At 38.2% G+C, this 16,017-nt stretch overlaps 4 protein-coding genes and 1 non-coding gene across 6 annotated transcripts; all 5 read right to left on the minus strand.

Moving 5' to 3' along the window:
• Positions 1-634: 634 nt before the first annotated feature.
• On the minus strand, positions 635-4,276 carry LOC137723687 (26S proteasome regulatory subunit 6A homolog). The gene is made up of 10 exons (XM_068462881.1): positions 4,066-4,276; positions 3,684-3,800; positions 2,972-3,079; positions 2,619-2,810; positions 2,322-2,513; positions 1,872-1,990; positions 1,686-1,773; positions 1,380-1,499; positions 1,151-1,291; positions 635-892 (listed from the first exon to the last, which is right to left on the minus strand). Exons 1-10 carry the CDS (start codon positions 4,180-4,182, stop codon positions 815-817), a joined length of 1,272 nt encoding a protein of 423 aa, XP_068318982.1. The 5' UTR covers positions 4,183-4,276; the 3' UTR covers positions 635-814.
• A 748-nt stretch (positions 4,277-5,024) lies between these two features.
• On the minus strand, positions 5,025-8,889 carry LOC137723688 (26S proteasome regulatory subunit 6A homolog). Its single transcript, XM_068462882.1, has 10 exons — positions 8,657-8,889; positions 8,260-8,376; positions 7,608-7,715; positions 7,213-7,404; positions 6,920-7,111; positions 6,164-6,282; positions 5,957-6,044; positions 5,660-5,779; positions 5,432-5,572; positions 5,025-5,313 (listed from the first exon to the last, which is right to left on the minus strand). The coding sequence occupies exons 1-10, from the start codon at positions 8,771-8,773 to the stop codon at positions 5,236-5,238; spliced, it is 1,272 nt and encodes a 423-aa protein (XP_068318983.1). The 5' UTR covers positions 8,774-8,889; the 3' UTR covers positions 5,025-5,235.
• A 708-nt stretch (positions 8,890-9,597) lies between these two features.
• Positions 9,598-13,491, minus strand: LOC137722877 (uncharacterized). Of its 2 annotated transcripts, none has more exons than XM_068461987.1 (13): positions 13,241-13,491; positions 13,027-13,164; positions 12,304-12,385; positions 11,723-11,799; positions 11,523-11,638; positions 11,316-11,433; positions 11,050-11,166; positions 10,848-10,939; positions 10,622-10,688; positions 10,461-10,542; positions 10,279-10,370; positions 10,040-10,183; positions 9,598-9,948 (listed from the first exon to the last, which is right to left on the minus strand). In XM_068461987.1, exons 1-13 carry the CDS (start codon positions 13,370-13,372, stop codon positions 9,802-9,804), a joined length of 1,404 nt encoding a protein of 467 aa, XP_068318088.1. In that variant the 5' UTR covers positions 13,373-13,491; the 3' UTR covers positions 9,598-9,801. The 2 variants fall into 2 exon arrangements, with proteins under 2 accessions (XP_068318088.1, XP_068318087.1); XM_068461986.1 differs by having other exon boundaries at positions 10,040-10,204.
• A 547-nt stretch (positions 13,492-14,038) lies between these two features.
• Positions 14,039-15,893, minus strand: LOC137723439 (uncharacterized). Its single transcript, XM_068462636.1, has 2 exons — positions 15,576-15,893; positions 14,039-14,814 (listed from the first exon to the last, which is right to left on the minus strand). Exon 2 carries the CDS (start codon positions 14,705-14,707, stop codon positions 14,276-14,278), a length of 432 nt encoding a protein of 143 aa, XP_068318737.1. The 5' UTR covers positions 14,708-14,814; positions 15,576-15,893; the 3' UTR covers positions 14,039-14,275.
• LOC137724035 (small nucleolar RNA snoR127) lies at positions 14,917-15,087 on the minus strand. Its single transcript, XR_011067157.1, has one exon. It is a non-coding gene; the product is annotated as a small nucleolar RNA snoR127 (small nucleolar RNA).
• Positions 15,894-16,017: the final 124 nt, after the last annotated feature.

Genomic DNA, 16,017 nt, shown 5'->3' on the forward strand with positions numbered 1-16,017 from the left:
GGGTAATAGCCATAACCGTCCATTTAAATTTCACGGATAAACGGTTATACCCATAACCGTTTATTTATTTAAACGGTTACCTATAACCGTAACCGTCAAATTTAAATGGACGGATAACCGCGATTACCCATAATCAATAGGTATTTGCCCATCCCTATCCCCATCCCTATCCTCGACAGACCGTTTTACTTTCCTGATTAACTTCAATTAATTCTTGTTTGGTTTAACAAGTGTATTTACTTTTAGCTAATATCTGAAATGCTCGTTTTTAGGGTGTACCAAGATTTATACAGCCGACCACTAAGATAAGATTTGCTTCTTGTTGTTGTGGTGGTTGTTTTAGTTATTTTTTTAAGATGAGCTCATTCTTCCAGTTGTACCACCGCCAGGTTGACTTGGTTTTCTCTCCAAAAGCTATCCCAAATCCTATGACCCTAAAAAGCTACTCAAATTTTGGTGCTTACACAGAAGACTTCGTGTGTGTGACCATTAGGTTAATGAATCAACACCATCAGTTTAATGAATCAACTATTGCAGATTTCATCGATAATGTCGTTAATAATTGATGGATACGTCGTCGTTAATCGACTTAATTACAAGTCCTGTTAGAAGAAAGAAACATGAGACCGACGGATAGAGCGAGTCGAGAAAAAGGATCTAATATCTTTCACCCTAAATTTCAAGTATCACTGTTGAATGGCTGTAGTGCAGTGGCCTATCCATTTACTTGATACAGAAAGGGGGGAAAAAAAATACAAATTACATAAGTTTGTCGAAAAAAAAAAGAGAAACAAACTACGTGAAATGATTTCATCTAGGCATAATAATTGAGGCTAGCCTTTTTCTTTGCCTGAACTTGGATAATGCCCTCGTTAAAGTCCTCGTGGTTCACCTGGGGGAGAATCAAAACAAACACTCAAGATTAGTACACTTCGTTAATTAGTAGACTGAGCTAATTTCGTGTACGGAAGTGATTTTCAAACTCCTATTTTCTCCCCCTGCACTCTATTCTTTCTTTTTCCTAGTATTTGGATGAATAAATTAGAGGAAATCAAAGGGACAGATGCAAACTGAGTGCAAAAGGAGAAAACGGGAGAGTGAAAATCACTATCCTTTTTTAGTATGAATAGTTTAATTGAGAGAGAAGCACCTCTGTGGCATCACGTCGGAGGGCAAGCATGCCTGCCTCCACACATACAGCTTTTAGCTGTGCTCCATTGAAGTCATCGGTTGAGCGAGCCAATTCTTCGAAATTGACATCAGGATTAACATTCATCTTTCTTGAGTGAATCTACAAAATTAAGAAAAAAATAGTAATAGATTAGAATGTTGTCAAGCGCAGAGTCATCACAAAACACATGCAATTGTAAAAGAGAAACCTGCAAAATTCGAGCTCTTGCTTCTTCAGTGGGATGTGGAAACTCAATTTTTCTATCCAACCTACCAGAACGCATAAGAGCGGGGTCGAGGATGTCAGCACGATTGGTTGCTGCTATCACCTGCATTTAAGACAATAAAGTTGGTTATGTCATCAAAATGAAGTTGGTTATGCAGCATGATTGGTTGTTGCTATCAACTGCATTTAAGATACCAACCAAGTACTGGAACTGGAACATCTACTACGTATTTCCAAATGCATCATAGTTGCAGGAAAAGCAAATAGACTTGCAGACAAGGAAACAAACCTTAATTCGATCATCGCTACTAAAGCCATCAAGCTGATTAAGCAACTCAAGCATTGTACGCTGCACCTCCCTATCTCCACTCACTTCACTGTAACCATAAATGAGAGAATATATTTCAATCAAGAAAGAATGCAATGATCAAATTGGATATCCACGATGAAATTGAATTCAACAAGTATAGTATACCTATCAAACCGCTTTGTACCAATTGCATCAATTTCATCTATGAAAATGATGCAGGGAGATTTCTCCTTTGCAAGCTGAAAGGCATCGCGAACAAGTTTTGCTCCATCCCCAATGAACATCTACATCCATTCCAAGTACAATTATTTTATTAAGGACACAGTTATAAATCTGAAGTTACAACAGTTGAGCACATTTACACAAGAGAGCAAGTTAATTCAGAGACTATTTACTCTCCCAAAAAGGATCAGTTCCTCCTAATCAGAAACAGGTAAAACGAAAGAAAATCTATGGAACAACTAATTTAAATCAACAAAACCCAAAGTATACAAACAAATCTATTATGCACTAGTATGTCAAAATCATTAGAAAAACACCTACCCATGCTCAACACACATTCTTAATTGGAAAAAAAAATGGTGTAAGTAATAATCATATTGAATTATGCTATACCTGAACCAGTTGTGGACCAGCTAGTTTCAAAAAAGTGGCATTTGTCTGCGCAGCACAAGCCCGAGCCATCAATGTTTTACCAGTTCCGGGAGGTCCATACAATAGCACTCCCTTTGGTGGACGAACCCCCAATTTCTGAAAACGCTCCTGGTGGGTCATGGGTAAAACAATTGCCTCAACTAGTTCTTGAATCTGTTGCATTGAAAAACAATTTAGGGTACAAAATCCAAATGTGTGGTATCTAAGTCTAAGAACACCATGAATGCCTCAAAAGCATGTCCAAAGTATGAAACTTGCCTGCTTCTCCAGCCCTCCAATGTCATTGTACTCTTCAGTTGGCTTTTCATCAACCTCCATAGCCTTTACCCGAGAATCATACTCAGACGGCAGAGTATCCAAGATCAGGTAACTATCTTTGTTCACACCAACAAGATCACCAGGCTTCAATTTATCAGGATCAACAAGCCCAACAACTGGCAGAAAGATCGTCTAGAGTAAAGCAAAACCCATAATTTGGCTTGTCAGTAATGCTTCCTATATAGTCTCTTTTAACCGAGAACACATATATCAGAAAAAAGAAAATCAATGACAAAAGTCACCAAAGTCATTCGGGTAAGATAAAATTATATAACATAAGTATGCAGCCTTACCTGACGAGTAGATGTTTTCAAAACAACACACTTTCCCTTTCTTTGGGAGTCAAGATCAATATTTGCACCATCCTCCTCAGCCTCATCTTCTGGGTTCATTTCCAGAATCTGACAGATACAGAATATTAGAGAATAAGGCTAACAGAACTCCCTCCCACACACCACCAAGAGACTAACATCAACTCAAAGAGCTTAAAGTTCTCAATACACTCTTATTGATATTAAATGAAAAACAACCACATAATAACTAGTTTAAATTACATCTTTGTAGACTCGTTATATGACTAAAATTAGAAAAGGACTGCGCGGAAATAGATGTCATGCTGCAATGACATGCATAAGGAGCCAAGTCCTCCAATTTGTTACACTTTATATAACAGCCATCATTCGTACTTCCATCTCTGAGATATTTGCTCGCACGGCAAATTAGGAACTCAAACAAGCCATATGGCCCATATCCCCCTTTAAAAAAAAAAAATTCTTTCATGGTTTCAAAGAGTGTAGTTCAACTGGATTGTATGCTAACCATGGTACAAGATCTTATGCCAATTTCGATTCTCATATTCAGCGTATTCTAATTTTCGCTAAAGAGAGTTTCTATAATGACCTCAACTTCACTCACCCTAATAAAAAAAAATCAATACTTTCTCTAAATTGTCTATATAACGGGCTTTTCGCACGAAAACAATTGAGAATACAAGAAGACAAATACCTCAACAATGTTGCCCACCAAGTACGGCAGCTGCTTATTGAGCTTAATCTTTTCCTGATTCTCCTTTGTCTTCTCTTTGTACGAATCCAGCTCCAAATTTGATCTTGACATTTCTTCCTTCAATCCCACAAACAAAAAATCAGAAAGAAAAAAAAAAAAAGGAGAACACAAACATTCACATAATAAAATCTCAAAACCACCCATTCAGAAAACACCCACACCCTAATTAAAAATTAAAAATTAAAAATTTCCCAAACAAATCAATCAGTAAACAGAAGTACAAATAAACCCTAAACTCAAAATCAAGTCTTTCATCCTAATTTTGCATCGACCAAAGCAATCCCTAAACAAGCGCAAGCACAGACAGTGAGAGAGAAGAGACCTTGCGTATTCGGATCTTGTTGTCGAGAAGACGGGTGGCTCTGACAATATCTTCAGTGGTCATCGCGGCCAGCTGATCATCTTCAACACTCGTTTCCTCTACCATCATGTTCGCCATCGATTCCGATTCTTCTCAGAGCAGAGTTTTCAGATGCCGATTGAGAGAGTGTCGGGTGAGAGGAAGAGTGCTTCTCTACTTGTTCTTAAAGAAAGGATTTTTCTGAGCAGGAGTAAAAAAGAGAGGTTTTTCTTGTTGGGCCCAATTGCGTATAGACAATAACTGCTGGGCCCGGCCCAATAGATCGACGACGAGACCAGGATCGAAACAAAGATAATTGAGTTTGTAATGCAAGAAATCAAAGGGAAGCTGATACAAATACTTGAGATAGTCCAATGAAACAAACGCACATTTAGTAGACTATTTATAACGGATTAATTAATCCAAGAGAGTATACACCACCTGTGGGACGTTTAATATATGATACAAAGTTGTAGTTGAAGACAACTCCGAGTAACAAATACTTGTTTGTTAGATTGGAACATAATAGAGTCGCACATCGTTTGACAAAATTCACTTTAACTAATGAACTGTGCTTGAATGGTTTGAAGAGTCGTCTAATATAATTCAGGACGCCCTTTTGAAGATAATTGTAATTTTTTTACTCCTAAATAAAATCTCCCTCGTACCTCGAAGTTACTTAAAAAAGGAAGAAGAAATACATAGACAAATAATGCAATTATGTGTTGGGACAGTGTAATGAAACTAAAATATTCAAAGTCTTGAAGAGTTGACATGCGGTGAACGAGAATTTTCAATGGGTACTTAGTGTATCAGATCGAGTTCCCAGCACATTAAACAGGAAAGGTAAACCATATTCTTGCAAAATGTGAAGGGAAACAGAGGCTACCAAAGATTCAAGATAAACAATGAAAACGAGAGAGACTAAAAAAAGGAACCACTTCACGAAAACAAATCAACAAATTAAAATCAACTAAGATATGATATCCAGGAAGAGGTATTTACCCATCAACTAACATTTCAGTTACACAAGGCCAGTTGCTGTTCTAGCAAGACCTGAATATCTTTTCACAAAATTTCAAGTATCACTACAACGATGAATACACAAGGGAGGGTTTGGTTTTTCCGAACGAAAACTCGCCAACGTTCGATCTATGCATAATAATTCAGGCTAGCCTTCTTCTTAGCTTGAACTTGGATAATCCCCTCGTTGAAGTCTTCGTGGTTCACCTGAAGTAGAATCAAAACAAAACTTGAAGATTACTGCACGTCTTATCGCAGGTTTTTAAGTAATACCCACAAAGTTAAGTCAGTAGACGTATGCAATAAGTGATAGAGAGAGAATCACCTCAGTCGCGTCACGGCGAAGGGCTAGCATGCCTGCCTCCACACAAACAGCTTTTAGCTGTGCTCCGTTGAAGTCATCGGTCGAGCGAGCCAATTCTTCAAAATTGACATCAGGATGAACATTCATCTTCCTTGAGTGAATCTACAGGATTGAGGTAAAGGTTTAATAACAATGTTATCACCAAGCACAAAAGTAATCACAAAACATATGCAATGGTAAAAGGCAAACCTGCAAAATCCGAGCTCTTGCTTCTTCAGTGGGATGAGGAAGCTCAATTTTACGATCCAACCGACCAGAACGCATCAGAGCAGGGTCCAGGATATCAGCACGATTTGTTGCTGCTATCACCTGCATTTAAGACAAAAGAATGGTACCACTATCAAATTTTACGTGCTAAACTCCCAGTAGTTAAAAGTCTGGAACGTGTTAAGATTCAACTGAAGTTAAAAAGTCTCTAACACCAAGTATTGTGAAGTGAATCATAGTTGTAGGAAAAGCAAATACATTGCAGACAAGGAAACAAACCTTGATCCGGTCATCGCTACTAAATCCATCAAGCTGATTTAGCAACTCAAGCATTGTACGCTGCACCTCCCTATCCCCACTCACTTCACTGCAATAAAAAATGTGAGCATAAATTTCAAACAGGAAAGAATGGAGTGATCAAAATGGGAAACAATATCTATGGATAAATTTGTTATTTCAAATGACTGCTCAGGAAGTACAGTTTACCTATCAAACCGTTTCGTGCCAATTGCGTCAATTTCATCTATGAAAATGATGCAGGGGGATTTCTCTTTTGCAAGCAGAAAGGCATCGCGAACAAGTTTTGCTCCATCTCCAATAAACATCTACATCAATTACAAGTACGATTACTTCATTAAAGACCGAGTCACAAATCCAAAGTTTACTCACATCCTACAAAGTTGAGCACATTTAAAGATAAAGAGCTTGTTAATACAGAGATCATCTCCCCAAAATGATCAATTCCTCTTAATATGAAACAGGTAAAACGCAGGACAACCTAAGAAACAACTAATTTAGATCTAACAAACGCAAAGTCACAAACAAATAATTCAATTCTTCAGGTTGTGGGGACCCTCTAGGTGTGTACCCAAAAGGATCAATTCCCTCCTCATACAACACAGGTAAAATAAAGGACAATCTATGAAACAGCTACTTTAAATCTAGCAAACCCAAAGTCACAAACAAATAAATTCTTCAGGGCGTGGGACCCTTTAGTGCATACAAGGGCATTATAAATTTAAGAAACAGACAATCTTTGTCTACTCTGAGCAATAAGAGCAACAACAAAAGCTATGCCAAAATGCAGAAAATTCAACTACGAAAATAATGTCTTAAGTGGCATTTCTCAAAACCATTAGAATATCGGCTGCTCAATTCTCAACGTGCACATAAATCAACATATGCATAAATACTTAGCTTAAAAAAAGGTATCCGTGATAACTGTATCGAATAATGGTATACCTGAACCAGTTGGGGACCAGCCAGTTTCAGAAAAGTGGCATTTGTCTGAGCAGCACAAGCCCGAGCCATCAAAGTTTTACCGGTTCCAGGAGGTCCATACAATAACACTCCCTTTGGTGGGCGAATTCCTAACTTCTGAAAACGCTCCTGGTGGGTCATGGGTAAAACAATCGCCTCAACTAGTTCTTGAATCTGTTTCAATAAAAACAAATTAGCGTACGAAATTCAAATGTTTGGTATCTAAGAACAACCATGACTGCCTCAACAGAGAATGTCTCAAATATGAAACTTGCCTGCTTCTCCAGCCCTCCAATGTCATTGTAGTCTTCAGTTGGTTTTTCGTCAACTTCCATAGCTTTTACTCGAGAATCATACTCGGATGGAAGAGTATCCAAGATCAGGTAACTATCTTTGTTCACACCAACAAGATCCCCAGGCTTCAAGGTATCAGGATCAACAAGCCCAACAACTGGAAGAAAGATTGTCTGCAGTAAAACAAAACCCCATAATTTTGGTTTTGAATAATGCATCAAATATGATTTTCACACAAGTCTCTTTTAGCCGTAAACACATATCACAAAATTAAAATTCACCAATATAAAAGAAAAGAAATGATGCAGATGACTGCAGTAATTTGTTTTGCTGTTGGTATAAGGGAATAAGTTCATAGCATTAGTCGCTGGATTACCTGGCGAGTAGATGTTTTCAAAACAACACACTTTCCCTTTCTTTGGGAGTCAAGATCAATATTTGCACCATCCTCCTCAGCCTCATCTTCTGGGTTCATTTCCAGAATCTGAAAGATACAGAATAAAAAAAACCAGTAAGAGAGTAAGGCTAATAGAACTCCCCAAGTCCACAGACCATCAAAGACTAACACCAACTCAAAGAGCTTAAAGTTCTCAATATCGTCTATCAACATTAATAAAACATTACGTCAGAATAACTAGTTAACAATTTAAATCACATCTTCATAGACTCATTATATTACTAAAATTAGCAAACAAGGGTTGCCCAGAAATAGATGTGTGGAGATGGCAAGCAAGGAGCCAAGTCCTCCAATCCAACACACTTTAGTAACAGTCATCATTTGTCCCTCCATTCCTGAGATATTTAAGCTAGGGTCAAATTTGCTTGCCCCACTAATTCTTAACTCAAACAGGTAAACCCTAAACTACAGTACAACATTTTAAGTCCACTTCGATTCTCAATATTTATTCTAATTTTCACTAAAGAGAGTTACTTTACCGACCTCAACTTCACCCACCTTAACAAAAAAAAAATCCTTTTTCTCCAAATTGTCTACGTAAAAAATTGAGAATAGAAGAAGACACACATACCTCAACGATGTTGCCCACCAAGTACGGCAACTGCTTATTAAGCTTAATCTTTTCCTGATTCTCCTTTATCTTCTCCTTGTACGAGTCCAGCTCCAAATTTGTTCTTGACATTTCTTCCTTCAATCCCACAACAAAAAATCAGAAAAAAGCACAAAGATTCACATATTAAAATCTCAAATCCCCAAAATTTAGAAAGAAAAAAAAAACCCACCTAACAAAAGCATCGACCAACGTATCTAACTAAAAATTCAAAATTTCCCAAATAAATCAATCGGAAACCCAAATCATAAATCAACTCTAAAATCAAAATCAAGTATTTTATCCCAATTGTGCACCGATCAGTAGTACCCTAGAGTACAACAAGTGCGTGAGAGTGAAAAAGAAGAAAAGAAGGGACCTTGAGTATGCGGATCTCGTTGTCGAGAAGACGAGTTGCTCTAACGATGTCTTCCGTCGTCATCGCGGCGAGCTGATCGTCCTCAAAAGTCGTGTCCTCTGCCATGAGGTTCGCCATGGGATTCCGATTACTCCTCAGAAACCGAGAGAGAGTTTTCAGCGGCAGATTTCAGAGAGTAGGGAAAAAAAAATAGAAAGGTTTTTGTCCTTGTCTTCCAACGAAAACGATAATTGACCCAAAAAAGAAAACGATAACTAAAAAGGTTTTTGTGTGAATCGGCGGTGAATTTATCCTCGTAACAAGATAGAAATAATATGATTTAAATTTATTTTTGGAGAAAATCGAATCTAGAACTTCTCAGTTATAAGTGAAGAAAAATATCACTAAATCGTAATAGTAGTTTAGTGCTACAAACTAAATTTTGTCTTGAAGATTTGATGCCCCATCGGGGGATACCGACTGTGGTGAACATATTTTAAAAGAAAACTAATGAAAAGGGTTTGAAAACTGTGAGTTTTAACGATAAAGACAAAATAAAAGGTAAAATGAATAGTACAATGATTGACTTTTTAGCGTAACAATATGATTTTTCGTTAAAATGAATAATATTGTGGATTTTTCGTTAAAACCTCTTATTTCAAATGCCAAACCTACTTTATCTTAGGCTCCACACTCCAACGCCAATTAAGAACTTTAGTGTCACTTGATGTTCAATTTTGTTATTGTTTTTTTCCTTCAATACTAGAGATGTCTGGAGATAAGGGAATCATAATCGAACTTAAGATCTCGGGTGCAAGGAAAAATAAGCTCTTAACCTAACTAGAAACTCTCTTGCATCAAAAGTGAGTGTAAAATGAAAATTTTGATGGGTGGTAAAAAGCTATAAGAAGAAAACGAAAAATCATGGGTGGTAAAAAACTATAACAAGTGAAATTGGAGGGTGAGGGGAATCAAACTTAGGACTTTTGAGATAAATAATGTTAACTACTTGAGTTACAATTTCCTCGTCAATAGGATGGCACTTATGTTTACAAGAAAATTTACAATTCAAGGGCCACTGCTATCCAATCATATGTACAAAATATTTCATGCTAAACTGCTAATTATTCGACCTTCCACACTTCTTCAGATACTAACAGAAGCATTCAAAGCTTCCAATATATGCCCAGCCGATGCAAAACGCCGGCGACAATGCCCCAAAACAAGATCTCCGCAAAGAGGACGTAGAGTAGAATGCCTACTCTCCTCGAATGCCAAACCCCGACGAAGACGTGCTTTTGAATCCAGTACACCTGCCATGCCGCAACTCAACACAGTTCAACACAAAAAACAAGGCGATTGCAGGTAAAAATGAAGGTAAAAACACATGGTGAGCGAACATACAAGCGTGTTATGGGGGTCCTTGTAATACCACCCGTTAACGAATCCTGCGAGGATGCCTTCAGCTGCCATGACATAGACAAGCATAGCATTCATGCCGATCCATTCCAGCGGCAGGAACAGGTACCTTATGCTCCAGATATCAACCTGGCGGGAGACGATGTTATCCTTCATTCGAAAATTTATAGCCTCATGAGAAAAAGGAAGGAACTATAAAGTCTACATGAGAAGAGTTAATATACCATAAGGTAGAAGGCTGAAAACACCAAGGCTGCCGCTCCCGATGTTATGCATACGTAGCTAAATGTGTACAGCTGTTTATTTGAAGGAATTGCTGCAATGGGAATAAAACATTAGAAAGAATAACTTACTGGTAAACACATCAATCGCTGCATAAACTTCTCCAGTTCGCCTCAGTTCTCACCATGACTGAAATGAAGAATAATTCCTAGGGCGAGGAGAGCACATCCTGTCGGAACCCAATGCTTCAGTCTGGCCGGATGACCCTGTAACCCGGAAAGACAAGAAAAATGAGTTAGAGTCTTCCACATGCTAAGCACCGAATATACAAATCAGAGACTTAACCTGCATATGTATAAGCACATGTCCGAAATGCACTCCAATAATCGCAGAGAGAATTGCAGATATAGAGCTGCAGGTGGAAAGAAATCCACATAAAACTTCTAAAAAGTACCACAGAATTAACATCTATCGGATTATCTGGAAGCAGAGGCCTGATATTATCTCTTAAGTGTCCGAAACTAGTACAGGACAGCGGTTCAAATCCAACAAAGTCAAGGGTTATATATACCTTACAATTCCTTCAGGTTCAAAAGGACCACGGCACCATGATGGGGCATCATTTCGGAATGGTCCTGCATATGGGGAATTCTCAGTGCAAGCCTGCAGAATTTCAAAGTCAAGAAGTTTATACATTAAAACTGGCACTGATGTAAGCTCTTGATCAGAAAATCATATAAATGATCAATCAAGGAAAAGATTAAACTACATACATTGGATCGTTTCCAAGCCGGACGCTGATACATGTGACTGATTCCCAACACTTCTCTGTCAATATATCCTACTGCATTACACGGAGGATCTAGTTTTCCTCTCACGCCACAAGTTACCTAACGACAAAGAATATTCAAAGCAGAATATATTGTAATTTCATATTTTAGATCCCTACCACATCCAAATTTTCCAAATTCAACAATTCTCAAATAATTTTAAGAGATGCGCTTATCATTTAGAAAAAATTTGAGGATCAAAGGCTTACGGTGTAACTTTTCCCATAATCGGTTCTCTCTCTGTCCTGGACAGTAAATTGCCAATCAGGAACATATGCCCCATAAATCACAGCAAAGTAAATAACGAGAACACATGCAGCTACAAGCCTACAAATTTTGGAACGAAGAATTCTTCTGTCATCATTTTATTAAATAAAAAACACACACTTTATAGCATTATAGAAATATAGAATTACCAGTGCCAATAGTACAACTTGAATATGGAGAACGTGTCGGGTGCCATATCTTTGGTTTCTGCACCTCTCGATACAATTTCAATCAGTGCCACAACCAGATATGCAAGAGCAATTCTCTACAAGAAGCAACAAGAACCACTCAATGTTCAACGTACGTAATCAATATAAACCGCATAAAAGTGTATGATTACCAAAATTACCTGGAGAATACCGCACCACCTTATTTCTTTCACGTCGACACCATATGTTAGTTTGTCAGGAGCGTGCGAGTAACCTCCTTCACAACATATCAAAGTTATGTTTGTCATTGTCTACGTAAGAACAGAAAAGCAGGGTTTGCCACATTATCACGAAAGAGTTTTGGTAACTGTTCTCAGGATTTAACTTGTCAATGACCTTTGGGCCTACTTAAAACAGAAATAAGTTTTGAACAGTGCATCGACATGTTCTAGATTACTAAGCGCCACCTGAGCTAATATCTAAAGACTGTAGGCATCCAGTTCACCTCACGACAACAAAAGCAATTGACAGTTTCTCAAATCACCTGGTAATTTCAAGTCTGAAATAAAGTAATGCATCACACAGAAAGTATCATTCGATTAACAATGATACGAAAACCAAGGTTTTGATTGGCATTGAATTCCCTAACTAGTTATTTAAGTGTTTAAGCACATTATTGTAACGTTGCTTTCGCGCAAGGCTAGAAACTATAAAGACAATGAAGTAAATAATGAACCCAACAAATAAAAAGACAACATATTTTCAAAGGAAGAACTCAAACCTTGTAATAGGAGACCCCAAAACAGTAGCTTCAGAGTTCTAAGAGTCACCTTCTTGACAGCCACAAATTGGTCCGGTATTCTCTATAAGAAAAACACGCTGTGTTATCATTTCCTACGATGCGATATTCTAAACTAGTCTAATATAGAAAAAAAGAGGGGGATTCAAACTAGGTGCAAGGGGTCGTCACACTGCCCTACGAGTGTTATCATCTAGTTGAATTCCGATTTGGGACTGCTCCTCGAAGAGCTTAACGCACAATCTGCCAAGTAAAAGCGCTTCTAACAGTATTTGGAAGGAAAACTTAAAAGGCCTTATGAGTCATAAAAGCGTTTTATGAAGAAGCACACGTTGCTAGGTTGTGTGGAAGTGTTTTAAGATGGCTGAAAACGCTATTGATGAAAACTTTTCTAGAACCAATCTTTAGTAAAAATGCAAGTAAATTCTAAAAAAACACTTAATGGAAAAAACACATAATTGATGCTTCTTGGAAGAAAGCACATAAATGGTGTTTTTTTGGAACCTAAAAACATTTTCTCTAAAAGCCCTTTCATTTTCAAAAACTTCCAAACGAGCTCTAATTTAAATAAAAATTTCAATGTGTTCCTAATAAAAGTGCTTATACCAAAAGTGCTTACAAGCAGAAGTATTTCTTACAAAATTAGTCGACGAAACGGGCCTAATTAAAAGAAGAAAGTTACAAAGAAAGAAATGGAAAGCAAACCTTGAGAGAAAGAGCAATGGCCATGCCCACAATGAAGAGGAAGAAGGGCATCACAAAGTCTGCAAGATTGCAGCCATTCCATGGCGCATGGCCAATCACTGGCCACTCTCCACCCGCATCGTCAACCAGAATCATCAACTACATCATTCAAGCACAAAGTAAAACAGTGAATCAAGTAAAAAGAGTAAAAAAATAGTGTGAATTAACTACCTACCGAGACGGTGAGGCCACGAAAGATGTCCAGGGATGCGAGGCGCTTCGATTTGGATGGCTTCGGGTCGGAAACATCGGGTTCTGACACGATTAGACTCTGGTGGTGGCTCGTATCGGCTTTGATTTCTGCCATTTTTGTGGGTTCAAGTTCAACCGTCCTTGGTGATGAGCTGAGATAGTGATGACTGATGATTGCATGGAAAGTCGCGTGTGGGGCCGCCAGTTCTGACTAACCAAGGGCTTAGGATATCCATGAACTGCATTTTGGGCCATAGGATTGAATCTTTTTTGTTTTCTTTTTAAAAAGAAAACGGATGGCAAGTAACAGCTATTCACTTCTTTTCGTAAGTCGAGAAGACTCAGAAAGACATTTTAGCTTCTCCTGATCACAAGTCTGGCTTCTAATCCAATAACGGATTTCGAACCGAGACCTCTAATTTTTAGTTTTAAAAAAGCCTCGTAATCCACTCTTTATTATTACACCACCAGCTCGTGATTGATTGAATCATTGAGATGTGACAATATATTCCCCTGTGATTTTTTTTTTTTACACTAGGTTGAGTGATTTTTCTATTTATTCCGAGCACAAGCCGATACATTGCCTTTTGTTCTAAGTACTCTAAAAATCTCTCAGGCCAGGAGCATAACCATGATTAATAAAAGAAAATTATTAGTCTAAATATTGTAATTTTTACATTTTTTTTATTTTTTTCTGCATGTCGTGTATAGTGTTTAAAATATCTACGAAATATTACGAAGAAACGAAAAAAAAAAAAAAAAATGGTTGCAATGGTATGACTGCAGAACCAAACCCAATCACTATACACAAATCCTCAAGCATTTCTCATCATATGAACAAGGAGATCGTCGCCCACAACACCTAAATTTCACTTCACATACAAGTAAAAGAAATTAGCCCGCCCTATGTAGTTTTCTACTTCTAGCGCCGCTCTTCGTAGAAAAAACACATCAGCTCTAGACAATGTGACTACGCTCACGTTTGCGGTTTTTCAATACACAACTACTTCTTCATGGATTAGTATTTGGGAGGAAATATACGAGAATGTGGGGAGATCACAGCCTCCTGAATGTACTTCTTGGAATTATTAGGGTCAGGAACCCAACGAATCTCACTCAAATTTGGGGTCTCAACATATGCCATCAGAAACTCCCCAACCTTCTCAATTTTGCCTCTCTTGCCTGCCCTGAGCAAAAGGTTGTTCCTGCAGTAAGAGAAGATGCCATTGCTCAACTGCACGATGTCACCGGGCTCAAAGGCGTCGCACTCGTCCCCCCACAGCTGGAAGTGAACCGCCGCAGTCTCGTCCGCCACTAGCGCCAGGCACGTCTTGTTTTGGGTTTGTGATGAGGTCGTAGTTGTAGTCTTGACGCTGCCTTTGTCCAAAAGTATGAACCTTGTGTTTATGTTGTTCTGTGCTGCTGGCACTATGTCTTTCAGTGGCACCATCTCTCGAAGAATGCTCAATGCTTTTGAATCGTCGACATATCAACGTCTGCCTCTTTTCACCAAGCAGATCCGATGGCTATGGTGATGGCAACGAGCTCTAGTTCAGACTGCAGTACCGATACATACAGTTGTTTTAAATGCTTATGCAAAACGAAACTATAAACAATTGAATGTGACACAATAAGAACCGATTATCAAGAGAGGAAAATTCCGGTCAGCAAGGAACCCTATCTCTATTGTATCATCAGATAGATACGCTTCTACAAAAGGCAAATTTCTAAAGCCTTGCCAAGTCCATAGAAGAGACTGGCAAAGCGCTTCGAAAAAATTGCCTCGTGGAGCACATCGACGTATGATTTGGCTAATTTGCATCATCCCAGAGAAAATTAGACACACACAAACGACATGAATTCAAACCAGAACACACACACATCGGGGGAGTTCGAATCAGATCAAACATAAAAGACGCATTCAAAGAAGATGCTGAGGGAAACATTTCATTGACAGATTGAATATGCTCAAGAACAAAATATTGATTGTAACTACAACGAATCAGTAGACAAGTATATTCCTTTTTTATTTTCTAGTTAGTTCGTCTATTCTATTTGTTTAAATTAGATTTTCCTCCTACATTTTCTCAGCAACCAAACATAGTAAAATTGAGAGAAAGATCTTCACTTTACTAAGCAAATTATGGGCCTGCACTAATTTAAGCAGAGAGAATGGAAGCTGCAATCAAGCCAACAACAACTACAACACTATCAGAACAAATACAAAACAAAAATTCAAAATACAATACCAAAGTTTCAAAATTTCAGCGAGAAGAGAATCAAATTCAAAACCCTAACCCTAAAATTCAAATATATACCAGTTTCTACGCCGACAAGTAAGAAATTGCCCTGCAACCCAATCTTCTTCCATCGCAATTTCTCACAGAGAATAATCACAGGGAAAGTTTCTTAACAACAAAAACGTTGCGGCGAGCAATTGTTTCCGAGGCTCGCTAGTAAGTGATAAAGATATTATAGACAACTAATTAGCGCGGGATTTTGACCTAATCCCACTTATGAGTCATCACATATTGGTGAGCACGGCCGGAGCGGGCCTAAAGTCGAAGGGATCAGATCAGACCCGTTTATTACCATCTAAGGTCCGTTTGCCCACTCTAGTCTTGTACCCAAAACTCCTCCTTCAATTTTCTTCTTCGTATGTTTTTTTTATGATTCTTTAGGGAAGTTCGACCCTTCTCAAGTGATCCAGACACCGCTCTATAGGAGCAACTCTACCGTTGCTTATTACCCTGAGGATAG

The sequence above is a fragment of the Pyrus communis genome, chromosome 17 (genome assembly GCF_963583255.1).
Source record: "Pyrus communis chromosome 17, drPyrComm1.1, whole genome shotgun sequence".
NCBI classification, from domain to species: Eukaryota; Viridiplantae; Streptophyta; class Magnoliopsida; order Rosales; family Rosaceae; genus Pyrus; species Pyrus communis.

What these genes read in the sequence shown, in the direction of transcription:
- LOC137723688 (XM_068462882.1), bottom strand. Translation starts at nt 8,773, where the DNA reads ATGGCGAACCTCATGGCAGAGGACACGACTTTTGAGGACGATCAGCTC. An exon ending in TGGTGGGCAACATCGTTGAG is followed by an intron (nt 7,716 to 8,259) that starts GTATGTGTGTCT and finishes TGTATCTTTCAG; the next exon opens with ATTCTGGAAATGAACCCAGA. An exon ending in TTGGAGGGCTGGAGAAGCAG is followed by an intron (nt 7,112 to 7,212) that starts GCAAGTTTCATA and finishes TTATTGAAACAG; the next exon opens with ATTCAAGAACTAGTTGAGGC.
- LOC137722877 (XM_068461986.1), bottom strand. Translation starts at nt 13,372, where the DNA reads ATGGCAGAAATCAAAGCCGATACGAGCCACCACCAGAGTCTAATCGTG. An exon ending in TTGGGGTCTCCTATTACAAG is followed by an intron (nt 11,800 to 12,303) that starts GTTTGAGTTCTT and finishes TATGTTGTGAAG; the next exon opens with GAGGTTACTCGCACGCTCCT. An exon ending in AAGTTGTACTATTGGCACTG is followed by an intron (nt 11,434 to 11,522) that starts GTAATTCTATAT and finishes CAAAATTTGTAG; the next exon opens with GCTTGTAGCTGCATGTGTTC.
- LOC137723687 (XM_068462881.1), bottom strand. Translation starts at nt 4,182, where the DNA reads ATGGCGAACATGATGGTAGAGGAAACGAGTGTTGAAGATGATCAGCTG. An exon ending in TGAAAACATCTACTCGTCAG is followed by an intron (nt 2,811 to 2,971) that starts GTAAGGCTGCAT and finishes GCTTTACTCTAG; the next exon opens with ACGATCTTTCTGCCAGTTGT. An exon ending in GTAGCGATGATCGAATTAAG is followed by an intron (nt 1,500 to 1,685) that starts GTTTGTTTCCTT and finishes TCTTAAATGCAG; the next exon opens with GTGATAGCAGCAACCAATCG.
- LOC137723439 (XM_068462636.1), bottom strand. Translation starts at nt 14,707, where the DNA reads ATGGTGCCACTGAAAGACATAGTGCCAGCAGCACAGAACAACATAAAC.